Here is a 12,454-nt window from a genome sequence, read left to right on the forward strand (position 1 = left end):
TGAACCTAAAATTATACCGAAATCTCAATTATCACCCATAAATAACCATAATTTGACAATTTAACTTTATAATAATTCAATCAATTAATATGATTCTATTCTCATTATATATTCATGCTTCAATCAATTAATAACTTAAATAACATCATAATATTTTTTTTTAATAAAAAACAAATAAGAATCCTAACTAAGTAAAGAAGAAACAAGATAATATCTAGTATCTACCTCAAATGACCTTTTCAAATTGAATATATTTATTTTGACTAACAAAAAAAAACAAAATTGGATGGAAGAGAATCCAAACCAACTACTGACTTGGACTGGTGAATATTTTTTTTATGTATGGAGTGTTGTATGATCTTTATATTATTTGAAAAATAAAAATAAAACAAACAAAATAAATTTTAGATAAATATCATTCATTCAACAAAGGAGTGCGATTTATGTCAATGGTGCTTGTTTGGTATATCAACCTTTCTCTCTCCTACTTCCTTCTTCTGTCTTCTTCTTCTTCTTCCTAAAATCAAAAATGGAGAATTTCATATTCTGGTCTTCATCCCGCGTTCTCTCGGTTTTCTTGTGCGCTTCATCTTCTTCTTCGTCAACGACCATGAACTCAGTCTCCCTAAATCTATCATAAAAATAAGCTTGTAGCAGGACTTTTTTTTTTTATCTTTTTTTTATCTTTCTTGTGCATAATCTCCGTTTTAGCTTCCGAAATTTTGAAGCTGAATTCTGCTTGAGCTGCTGGAGTGGTTGGATACTGTATGATAGGTTGTGGATAGTTAGTTCATCCTGCTCAATTTGTTTATCATCAGGCAAGTTGCTAACCTAGTTTATTTGTTTTCTTTAGGGTTTAAACTGCTGAATTTCTTGTTTGATTTTTTATGTTGTTATGCAAAATGGTTTAAAAAGGGTTTCATGTTGACAATTCAATTTAGGTATTCATGATCAAAACCAATCAGTAGTATAAGCCTTGTAGAATCAATCTTAAATCTTGGAAAAATTCAGTTTTTATGATACCCATTATGAACTTGATTTGAATTGTGAAACACTTTACCAGTTGGTTTATTATGAGATCAAAGGGATGAATGATTCCTCTTATTATAAGTTGGTTGATAAATCTGTTGCAGATGAATAGATGATGACATAACCCTTTCCAAATGGGATCTGATATTGCTGAAGATAAATTGGTAATGCTTCCAAGTCCCAATGACATAAAGGTAAACTGTCTTTTGTCCAATTTCACTTGATTATATAGCTCTTTAGCAAGTTGTCTCATCTGGTCTCTGTTTCTTCCAGGTTCATCGTGTGATGTTGACCGAATTACTAAGACAGCTGGTCAAGATCACAATCGTATTTCCAAGAATCGAAGCATCACGACCTGGATGCTCTGGAATACAAGCTGTTACCACTTTAAGCAAAGGAATTGATAAAGCAAAGTTATTAATTCAATATTGTGCAGAATCCAGTAAACTCTACTTGGTAAGTTCATTTCCTCCGTGTTAAGTTAGAGTCGTAGCTTTGATGATAACTTCTCTCGAACTTATATATTATATATATTCCAGGCATTAACGGGAGATGCAATACTACAAAGATGTAAAAGATCTAGAAACTTACTGGAACAGAGTTTGTACCAGATTCAAAATCTGGTTCCTGTAATATTAGCTGCTGAGGTTTGTCATTCAATTGATTATGATTTCAACCAAGATGACAAAAGAGAGAAAAAAATTAAATTGAGGCTAACTCTTACTTCAATTTTGCAGATATCTGGCATAATATCTGATCTCAGGCGTATTACTTTCAGCTTGGATTCATCTGAAGAAGAGGCTGGGAATATATTGCGAGCCTTCCTCCAACAATGCACGTCTAGAGAAAATTCAAATGAAAACTCTGCAATTGAGACTATACGGCTTGTTTCGCTGAAGCTGCGGATTACATCACAAAAGGATGTAGTGACTGAGAGGAGATCCATAAAAAGGCTTTTCGATAAACTCCGTGATGATGACAAGACGGGAAAAAAACAGATCTTAGTCTATCTTCTGAATCTGCTAAAAAATTATGGTCAATTAATCATCAGGGAGCCAGATAATGGCATTTTGCCTTCTGAAGAACTGTTTTCCTACACAAACTCACATAATTACTCTACTGAAGACGATATGTTGAGTAGGACAGCCCCATCTGAAGAATTTAAATGCCCGATGTCTTTAAGAATGATGTACGACCCTGTTGTCATTGCCTCAGGTGTGACGTTTGAGAGGTTTTGGATACAGAGGTGGTTCGACGAAGGAAATGGAACGTGTCCGAAAACGAAAATGAAACTTGACCACTTCTCTTTGACCCCAAATGTTACCATGAAGGATCATATATCAAGCTGGTGTATGGCAAATGGGGTAACTGTTCCCGACCCTAGTGTGCAATCCTCGGGAAATTACTTGTCAGATGCATCTTTCACTTCGGTTGCCAGTTTGACCACTTCTTTGAATGATCTATACCTCCCTGTTGATACGAGCAACGTTTCTTTTGGATCATCAGATGGAACAGATGGATGGGGATTGAGATCGACACCACAAAGGAATTTAGAACCTCAAAGATCTCAATCATCAAGTAATCAGGAAATGGACGAAGAGCTCTTAGCTAATTTGGATGCATTACCCTGGGATTTTCAGTGCCAGGTTGTTGATGATCTCAAGATCCAACTAAAACGGGATTTTAGACCTAATCGTTCGTTGTCTTCAGAGAATTTTGTTTATCAACTTCTCGAGTTTCTGAAACATGCGAATGACTTGCATGATTGGAGAGCCCTGAGGAATGGAGCTCAGCTGTTCTCGTCTTTTCTAAAAACATGCAGGTAACTTGCTTGTTTATATTCAAATCGTAAATTATAACTGTTTACTTTAATACAATGAGCTTTGATCAGAGTAAGAAAAATTAAAATAAGAATTTGATTTCTTCTTGCAGGAACAGTTCTCCATACTTCCATGAAGATGCGTACGAGCTTTTAGCGTCGCTTCTGAGCTCAGATGTGATCGAAGAAGGCCTGTCAATAATGGAGGTGTTATCTCAACACGAATATCATATAAACAAGATAGTTTCATCGGGGTCAGTTGCATCCGTACTTGGTCCGATCCTTAAGATACTCGGAACAGATATAAGCCAATTTCAAGATCAAGCTATCGGGATACTGTACAATTTCTCCTTGTACAGCGAGGTCTGTTCTCGAATTGTCCCATCGGAAGTCGTCTCCAAATTGGTTCCTTTCTTCGAAGACACCACAATGGCAAGATACTGTACGGGCATCCTGAAAAACCTGTCGTACCGGGAAGATGCGTTGAGTTGTATCGTAGAAACTAACGGATGCATCGGCTTCATGGCGAGGGTGCTGGACTACGGGGATAGAGAGGTGCAGGAAAATGCGGTATCGGTTCTCCTTACTCTGTGTTCTCATAGATTGGAATGCAGTCACTTGGTGATGGACGAAGGGGTGATTCCGGCATTGGTGAATATTTCGGTAAATGGGAACGAGAAAGGGAAGGTAAAGGCGCTGGAGTTGCTGCGAGTATTGAGAGATATTGGAACATCGGCCTCTAGTGAAAACCAGAGTCAGGTAGTGGTGCCAAAGCAAAATCCAAATCCTATTCCCCCAAAAGACAATGAAAGCAGCTATAATAATAAAGAGAAGAAATCTTCTGCTAGTAGAAGTAAAATTTTCGGTATAAGATTGCCAATATTTTCAAAACCAAAGAAGAAATAGCTAGGCTGCTTAGTTTTAGCTTGTCTGGTGTTGTGTTTTGATATGAATTATTTGTTTGTTTGTAGAATTTATTATAACAAAAATTGTAGATTATTATATTAATGTAAATGGTTTGTTTTGTTGGATCCCAAATTGTATGTCATAGATAATTTACATGAAAATCAATGCCCATAACCTTGATATGACCATCAATCAGAGGAGGAGGATATTATTGACATCTTTAGAATATCTTTTATTAATAAAAATTGCTCAATCAAACTTACAAAGAGAGGATTTCCAGCAGGTCCTTTTCCTAAAAATACTTATTTTTATTCTATTTTAAAAATAAGACTTTGAATTTTGATAAAGATTAGATAGATGTTAAAACTAAAGTAAAGTAAGCCGTTGGTAATGGGTAACACCAACTTATGGTGTAGGGCACTAAAATGAATAAGATAGGTTCCACAACGATGTTTGAATAAGAACGAAAGTGAGGGACAAAATTGGGGTCCACAAAAGATATATTTTAGATATCATATCACAACCCAAAATAAATTTTGTTTATTTTTTAAAATTTTTTTATGTAATCACTCATATTTTAAATATATATATATATATACTTAATTTCAATTTAGATTTTTGGACTCACGCCTCAGGGTATTCAAATTTTGGAGTGATTTATTAAAAAAAAAATAAAATTAAAATTGATATAAATAAAACTTGAACTAAAACTTATTATTATATATATAACTCTCTAACTAACAAAATCATTTATTATTTATATTTTAAAATCAAACAAATAATTTTTTAAATATATATTAATTTATCTTCACATTTTTTTTAATTTCTTATAAGTTTATTATTGAATTGATTGATTTAATGGATGAGAGAGTGAATGAAATGATGTGTGATTTTTTTTTAGTTATTAGAATAACCCAAAACGGAAGCGAATGTAAAGGTTCAGGTCGATGTAATTGAGTCAACCAAAAGGAGAGGACTGAAAGACAAAAGTAACATCGGTGTTGCACATTCAAAAGGTGACTTTTCAACTTAAATTGAGTGATTTATTTTGAATTATTAATTTTTCTAAAATTTTTAACGAGTCTCTTTCTTTTATCTTTAAACTCGGTTTAGGCAACAAATAAAAATAAGATAAATTTTAAATATCTTTCCATTCCTAGTTTTTTAATTTAATTAAAATTTTTATTTGTATATTTATATTTTATTTAAAAATAGTCAAGATTTTAATTATTTTAGAGATAGATAAATACGTTTTCAAACTAATTATTTATTTTAATCTCTATGACTCGGACTCTCACTCGTAGTCGTCGAGAATTTTAGAAAAAAGTTCGATGGAATATATTTAAAATTATAAAATTTAGGGGGTAAAATGTGAGTCTTATACCCATGTATTTTAAAAAAAAAATCATATCTTACTAAATATTGTTTTTAAGCTATTATTAGGTGATTCCTATATACTCTATAAATGTGAATTAGTTTTTAAAATTGATATGTTTTATGTTATTTTTAATTTAATATATGTCAAATTATATTCTTATGAATTGAAAATTTTAGATGGATATTATTTTTTTGATGATTAGTCTTATTAATGTCTTTTTCTTCTAACTAGTAACATTGTCAAGTTCATTTTTGTTTATAAATGTTAATTGAATAGAGGTGTAATTGTGTTTATTTATTTATTTTTATTTTTTTTATAAAAACTAGAATTATTAAATCTTTAACTAAATATATAAGTATTTTCATGACTATAAACAATCAAAATTTCAATAAAAAAAATATTTATTTGACTTAAAATCATCAATATAACTATGAAACTTTTTTTAATTGTGCTTTTATATTAAGTTTTTTATGGTGATTTTAATTATCATTTTCTAATGTATTTAAGATATTAATTAATGAAAAATAAGCATAATAATATTAAGTAATATTATATCCTGATTGGTAGTTGTGCAAATTATAATTTAAATATTTTTGAAGTAAACAAAAGAAAAAAGAAATAATAGAAAAAGGATTACCACGAAAATGACGATCTTCATGCTGAGCGCGCGCGCGCACCCACCTTCAACCGACTCAGAATCGGTAATCTCCCTCCTTCTCTCTCACCTGTTCTTCTCCTTCTTCATCCGGCTCATGGCTCATCTTCATCTTCTATAGATTAACGGTTTGAAAATCTTGCGGTGCAAATGGAGGTACAGAGACAGACATCTTGAAATATTGATTTCGGATACAACTGGGAAGCTGAGCCTGAGACGGACCTGCACGCACTGCACCCTCCCAACAAGGATCAGGAACACAAGTTGTGATTCAGGAGGAAAATAGACTGATCCTCACTTAGATTCTCAGGTGCTGGTGCTTACACATTTTCTCTTTATCAATCTGCCTTACCTAGGCTATTTGGAATTAATTACGCATATACATTTGCATGTTTTCCCGCAGAAAGTAATCGTGCATTGTTTATATTATATTAAGTTAGTGATCTAGCAATTTGAGAACATTAGCTAGCTTCGATCAATAACGAAAAGCATTATCATGATTCAGGAGTGTGTTGTTGAGAGTTTGTTTGTATGTTTAAAACTCGTATACTAGTGTGTTAGGTTATATGACAAGGACGAATTCAATGCCACTTCACAATTGAATGAATGCATTCATTCTATGATAGGTTGATGAAATTTGTATAGCCACTCTGATATATGAAGTTATGCGATAATCAGTTCAATTTGGCTTTGGCTGACAAACTTGGCTTAAATTGTCACTTCTGCTGAAGGAATATCAGTTAATATATTTTGAACCAGACTCTAGTTCTTGATGTTTTCATCTAACCTATATGAAATTTGAAATTGTATCAATTTATGACTACAGGTATTAATTTGAGTGCCTTTGTCAATGAAGTTGCAGCTGTGCAAGTTATGGCGACATACACTGCAATAGCCTTTGATAGCTTAATTGAACCAGGAAGTTCAAAGTCCATGATAACTGCAAATACCATTCTTGAGAAGAAAAATGTTGCTGCTAATGCAGAGGCAGATGTTTCCAGCCCAAAGTTGGGAAAAAGACATAATACGCCTACACCGCTTACAATAGATAGGAAGTACCATTGGTCTCAAATATCTCCCACACTCTATGCTACTCCTGAGCCCACTCCGCTTCCTACTTCCCCCACTTCCTTCTCTCCCTCACCTTATGTCATCAATCATAAGCGTCGAGGCCCGAGTTTGCTTAGGAGTTCCTCTCAGCACGATGTTGCTGGTCCTAAACAAGCTGTAATTGATGAAGGAGTTGTCGATGCTAATGTTGTCGTTCTTACACCGATCCCAACTGAAGAAAAAGACATGAATGCGATACTCGATTGCGGTAATTTAGGGGATGGCTCAACCATATCTTCTGTGAATGGATGTTTATCTAGAAAAGATGGAATTGTGGGAGGTATGACGTTAAATTTGGAATCTGTAAATGAGCTCCAAGATTCTATTCATCCTGATAAGAACAACAATGAAGAAGAGCATAGGTTTGGGCTACAACAGTATCTAAATCTAGCCACACCAGGATCTGAGTATTTTGATGCTTGGGATGGTAAATTTAGGAGATTAACACTTGATATCTTTTTTTTTTTTTTTTTGTATTTCATTAGATTCCTCCTGTTGTTCCTTACATGCTCCACATTTATTATTGCAGACTTGTCCTCTGAAAGTGGATTGCAGCTTTCTTTGCATCACGCTGAAGCTGAATTACGGGAAATAAGGCTGAGTTTGTCAAGGGAAACTGAGAAGAGAAATGAAGCGGAAGAGAGGCTGAATAAAATGCAGTGTGAATGGCAGAAGCTTCGAGAACAACTGTCTCTGGTGGGGATAAATCTCCAAGCAGACCCTAGTGCATTAGAAGAAGAAGAAGGAGAGACAGTGGCAGAAGATGTATGCTGTCAACTTAATGTGGGGCAGTTTGTATCAGACTCTATAGACCGTGCTACAGCAAAGGCTGAGATTGAGATGGAACGTCGAATAGAGACAAAGAACGTTGAAATTGCTCGATTATGGGATAAATTGCGCTACTATGAGACCATGAATAGTGAGATGTCTCAGAGGAACCAGGAAGCTATGGGTAAGTAGATGTTCATGTTGCTGTTATTTTTTTTTTTTTTTTTTTTTTATATTTATCATTTTTGAACCTGTATCTTCTTTGAGATGTCCATTCTGCAACATGTGTGTAATTAGATGTCTCATGTTGAGTGTATCTTCTTCTTCTTTGTCTTATCTTGACTTGAATATGCAGAGAATGCACGACGAGTTAGAGAAGGAGGAAATAGATGGCAGAAACGGTTGTTGTTTTGGGGTTCAATAAGTGCAGGGACAGCAGTTGTAGTTGGGACTGGTGTCTTGGTTTGGTCTTATCTCGACATAGGAGGAGGATCATCCACACAGACAGACCATTCTGTTGCAACCGATCATCAAACTCAACATCGATGAAGTTATAGCTCCCACTTTGTTGAATCGAAATCACATACAAGAGCTGGTATAACCCAAAATTATAATAATAAATGACTTACATCTATCCTTCAAGGTGAGTCCTTTGATGTCACAACTCACAATGCAATGTTTTGATTTACATGTATTGAAATGGTATTAACTAACCATCTCCTAGGTAGGTAGGTAGGTAGGTTGGACTAATAAGGGGTTTACAACTAAGTAACTATACGGTCTTAAGATGGGTTAGTTGTTGTTGGCTCATAATAATAAGCTGCTATGATCATAAAATAATAATATTGGTACAAATTCTGGAATTCTTGGTTATTTAATATTATTCTATAAAATAAAAGCTCACTTGTCTAAATATTTATGGAATTTGGGTGGAGAGAGACAATTCTCTAGGAGGAGGAGCGATGAGAATATCTGAATGATCTTGTTGAGAAATATATAATAAAATAACCATGGCGTGTCTACTCCGATCAAGACTTAAGTTGCTTCGGAATTTGTATCCTTTTGTTGCTCAAAATTTTCAGACCGTGGCTCAGATAGCAGTCGGATCACCTCCAACAATCCAATGTAATATTGATATATTTGAGGTGAACGCGGAGTTAAAGCATTTGGTGAAATCTGGCCGTCTCTGTGATGCTAACCGACTGTTTGATAATTTGCCTACAAGAGACGAAGTCACATGGACGACTATCATCTCCGGTTACGTTGCCTCATTTGAATTCTCCAAAGCTCTGTCTTTGTTTTCCAGTATGTATGTTGATCACCAAGTTAGACTCGATCCTTTCGTTCTCAGTGTTGTCCTCAAGGCCTGTGGACTCAGTTTCAATGACAGATTCGGGGAACTACTCCATGGGTATACTGTGAAGACCGGCTTTGTTAATTCTGTCTTTGTGGGTAGCTCTCTTCTTGACATGTACATGAAGATTGGCAAAACTTTGAATGGCTGCAAGGTGTTCGATGAAATGCCCATTAGAAATGTCGTTTCCTGGACTGCCATCATAACTGGCCTTGTTCACGCAGGTCATAACCACCAAGGGTTATCATATTTTTCTGATATGTGGAGAGGAGGTGAGCATTGCGATTCGTATACTTTTGCTATTGCATTGAAGGCATGTGCAGTGATAGGTGCTCTGAATCACGGCAGAGAAATCCACACTCAGGCGATGAAGAACGGGCTCGATACGAGTTTACATGTAACCAACAGTCTGTCTGCCATGTATAACAAATGTGGCAAGTTAAACTACGGCCTCTGCTTATTCGGTAAGATGGAAACTCCTGATGTTGTTTCTTGGACAAACGTAATCGCATCGTATGTTCAGATGGGTCGAGACGAGAATGCTATTACAGAGTTCTTAAGAATGAGAGAATCGGAAGTTCGTCCAAATGAATACACGTTTGCAGCTGTGGTCTCCGCCTGTGCCAGTCTTGCTAGAACCAAATGGGGAGAGCAACTCCACGCTCACGTTCTACGCTTAGGCCTGTCGGGTTCGTTATCGGTATCTAATTCCATCATGACCATGTATTCAAAGGGAGGCGATCTCGATTCATCTTCGGTTCTTTTCAACGGTATGAAAGTAAGAGACGTGGTTTCATGGAGCACGGTTATCGCCGGGTACGCACAGAGCGGCTGCGCAGACGAAACATTCGAGTTTCTGTCACGTATGAGAAGGAACGGACCGAAGCCAACCGAATTCGCTCTCGCTAGCGTCTTGAGCGTATGTGCCAACATGGCTATCCTCGAGCAAGGAAAGCAAATCCATGCACACGTCCTGTCGGTCGGACTGGATCACACGTCTATGGTACAGAGCGGGTTGATCAACATGTACTCGAAATGCGGGAGTTTAGAAGAATCGGAGAAGTTATTCCTAGAGGCGGAAAAGAACGACGATATAGTAACGTGGACATCAATGATCAACGGATACGCTGAACACGGTCAGAGCGTGAGAGCCGTTGAATTATTCGAAAAGCTTCTTAAATTGGGTTTGCGTCCTGATTCAGTTACTTTCATCGGGGTACTGACAGCTTGTAGCCACGGCGGGCTGGTGGAACTGGGCTTGGAATACTTCGATTCGATAGAAAAGAAATACGGAATAAGTCGTTCGAAGGAACACTACGGGTGCGTAATTGATCTACTATGTCGGGCTGGGCGATTGGGTGAGGCTGAAGGTTTGATAAGAAGTATGCCCCACAAAAGGGACGATGTGGTTTGGTCGAGTTTGCTTAGGGGTTGTAGGGCTCGTGGAGATGTTGAGTGTGGGGAGAGAGCTGCGGAAGAGGTAATTAAATTGGATCCGAATTGTGCGGGAACGCATATAACGATGGCGAATTTGTATGCGGCGAAAGGGAAGTGGGTGGAGGCGGGTATGGCGAGGAAAATGATGAAATCTAAGGGGCTTATGAAGGAGCCTGGATGGTCTTGGATTAAAATTATGGACAGTGTTTCTGCATTTGTGGCTGGTGATCGTTCACATCCTCAGGCTCATGATATATATAGTGTTTTAGGACTAATTGTTTCGGAGGATCATGATGCAAAGGATGATGATGATGATGATTTAGTTATTCATTTTTTATGATTAATAACAATCTTTTTGTCTCTATTTCAAGTTTCAATTCATCCAAATATCTATCATGTTCATGGATGACTGACTTCTACTAACTAATACTTTGCATCCTTTTGCTGCTGCTCAGAGCTAATTAAGGTGTGTGTTTTACATGACTAGATCATCATGGTTTCGTTATTTAGTTCGGCACACAACTAAGGCCGCCTTGTTCGTTGCCGTGATTTTGATGCGTAAATTTTATTTATTTTTTGGTAACGATAAAATAAAAATAATAATTAAATTTTGAATTATTGTAGATATTGTTATCAAAGTCAAGGAGTCTGGTCACCAGTGAATCTGCCCACGAGACCAATATAGTTTTCAAAATAAAAATGTTTTACTTGACTCAATCATCATAATTTCGTTATTTAGTTTCACACAACTAAGGCCTTGTTCGGATCCAAAATAACTTGATTTGCTGTGATTTTGATTTGTTTATTTTTTTTTAATTAATATGATAAAAAATAAAAATAAAAATTAAATTTTTATTATTTGAATTAGTGTAGATATTGTTATCAAAGTCAAGAGTCTGGTCATAAGACCAATGCAGTTTTCAAAGTCAGTTAACATGACTAGACCAAAGTCAGTTTGAAAAAAAAGTCTTATTTTAAGTTATGAAATAAAAGAAAAAATTGATATTAGGATAATAAGTTTACATATTATTTTATATATATATATATTTTTAATTTAATTTTATAAAAAATCATTAAAACAAACAATTAGGTAGTTTGTCTGAAAAAATTAAATATTTCGAATTTCATTCTCATTTAAAATACTTTAAGTTGAAATGTATATTAGAGTGATGAGTAATGACTATGAGCGGATTATTTGAAACAAGAATGATGATTGAAAATTTTAAGGATTTAGATATTTTTTGTTAAATTTTTTAAATAATATTAATATATAATTATAAAATAAAAATAATAATTAAAAATAAAATATATCTTAATATTTTGGTTAATGAAATAAGTAATATGATAAAAGAAAGAGAAAATGAGATAATATTCGTTTTAATTATTCAAATAATTCAAAACAAACCAGAATAATTTTCTCTGTATCAAATATAATAAATTATCTTATTTAATTTTTTCCTCAATAGTCATTTCATTTGTTTTTTTAAGATTTTTTTATGGTCATAATATTATTATTTTACTGATTAAATAATTTAATTTATAAATTTAAATATTACGATACATAAATGCCTTCATTTTTTTTTATTAAATTTAAATAAAAAATAATAATTAAATTAATTAAAAATCTATATAACTTTTATTATCATTTTTATAAAGAGAAATGATCTACTCTGCAATCGCGACTCGCACAGTGAAAGAGACCTCGCCCTTATACAAAAGAGACTTGGTTGTTATACAAAAGGGACATCACTGTTATACAAAGAGAACTCTGAGTCGGTGAAGTCTCTTTTGTATAACTACAAGGTCCCTTTTGTATAAGGGCGAGGTCATTTCGCTGTCCGAGTCACGATTTCATAGTAGAGATATGTATCATTTCTCTTTTATAAAATAATGACAGAGGAAGCGAGGTGTCATGTCATCGTTGAAAAAAAAGCACACCCGCGACTCTTCACCTTCGTCATCCCTTTCATTCATTAAACCCTAGCCTTCTCTCTATTT

At 34.8% G+C, this 12,454-nt stretch overlaps 3 protein-coding genes across 3 annotated transcripts; all 3 read left to right on the forward strand.

Moving 5' to 3' along the window:
- The first annotated feature begins 450 nt into the window (after nucleotides 1-450).
- LOC124922284 (U-box domain-containing protein 5-like) lies at nucleotides 451-3,879 on the forward strand. Its single transcript, XM_047463021.1, has 6 exons — nucleotides 451-818; nucleotides 1,134-1,223; nucleotides 1,303-1,485; nucleotides 1,569-1,676; nucleotides 1,767-2,851; nucleotides 2,962-3,879. Exons 2-6 carry the CDS (start codon nucleotides 1,164-1,166, stop codon nucleotides 3,752-3,754), a joined length of 2,229 nt encoding a protein of 742 aa, XP_047318977.1. The 5' UTR covers nucleotides 451-818; nucleotides 1,134-1,163; the 3' UTR covers nucleotides 3,755-3,879.
- A 2,739-nt stretch (nucleotides 3,880-6,618) lies between these two features.
- Nucleotides 6,619-8,516, forward strand: LOC124922287. The gene is made up of 3 exons (XM_047463023.1): nucleotides 6,619-7,324; nucleotides 7,427-7,849; nucleotides 8,021-8,516. The coding sequence occupies exons 1-3, from the start codon at nucleotides 6,661-6,663 to the stop codon at nucleotides 8,212-8,214; spliced, it is 1,281 nt and encodes a 426-aa protein (XP_047318979.1). The 5' UTR covers nucleotides 6,619-6,660; the 3' UTR covers nucleotides 8,215-8,516.
- A 58-nt stretch (nucleotides 8,517-8,574) lies between these two features.
- Nucleotides 8,575-10,862, forward strand: LOC124922286 (putative pentatricopeptide repeat-containing protein At3g47840). Its single transcript, XM_047463022.1, has one exon. It carries the CDS (start codon nucleotides 8,676-8,678, stop codon nucleotides 10,794-10,796), a length of 2,121 nt encoding a protein of 706 aa, XP_047318978.1. The 5' UTR covers nucleotides 8,575-8,675; the 3' UTR covers nucleotides 10,797-10,862.
- The last annotated feature ends 1,592 nt before the right edge of the window (nucleotides 10,863-12,454 follow it).

The sequence above is a fragment of the Impatiens glandulifera genome, chromosome 1, assembly GCF_907164915.1.
Source record: "Impatiens glandulifera chromosome 1, dImpGla2.1, whole genome shotgun sequence".
Classification (NCBI taxonomy): Eukaryota; Viridiplantae; Streptophyta; class Magnoliopsida; order Ericales; family Balsaminaceae; genus Impatiens; species Impatiens glandulifera.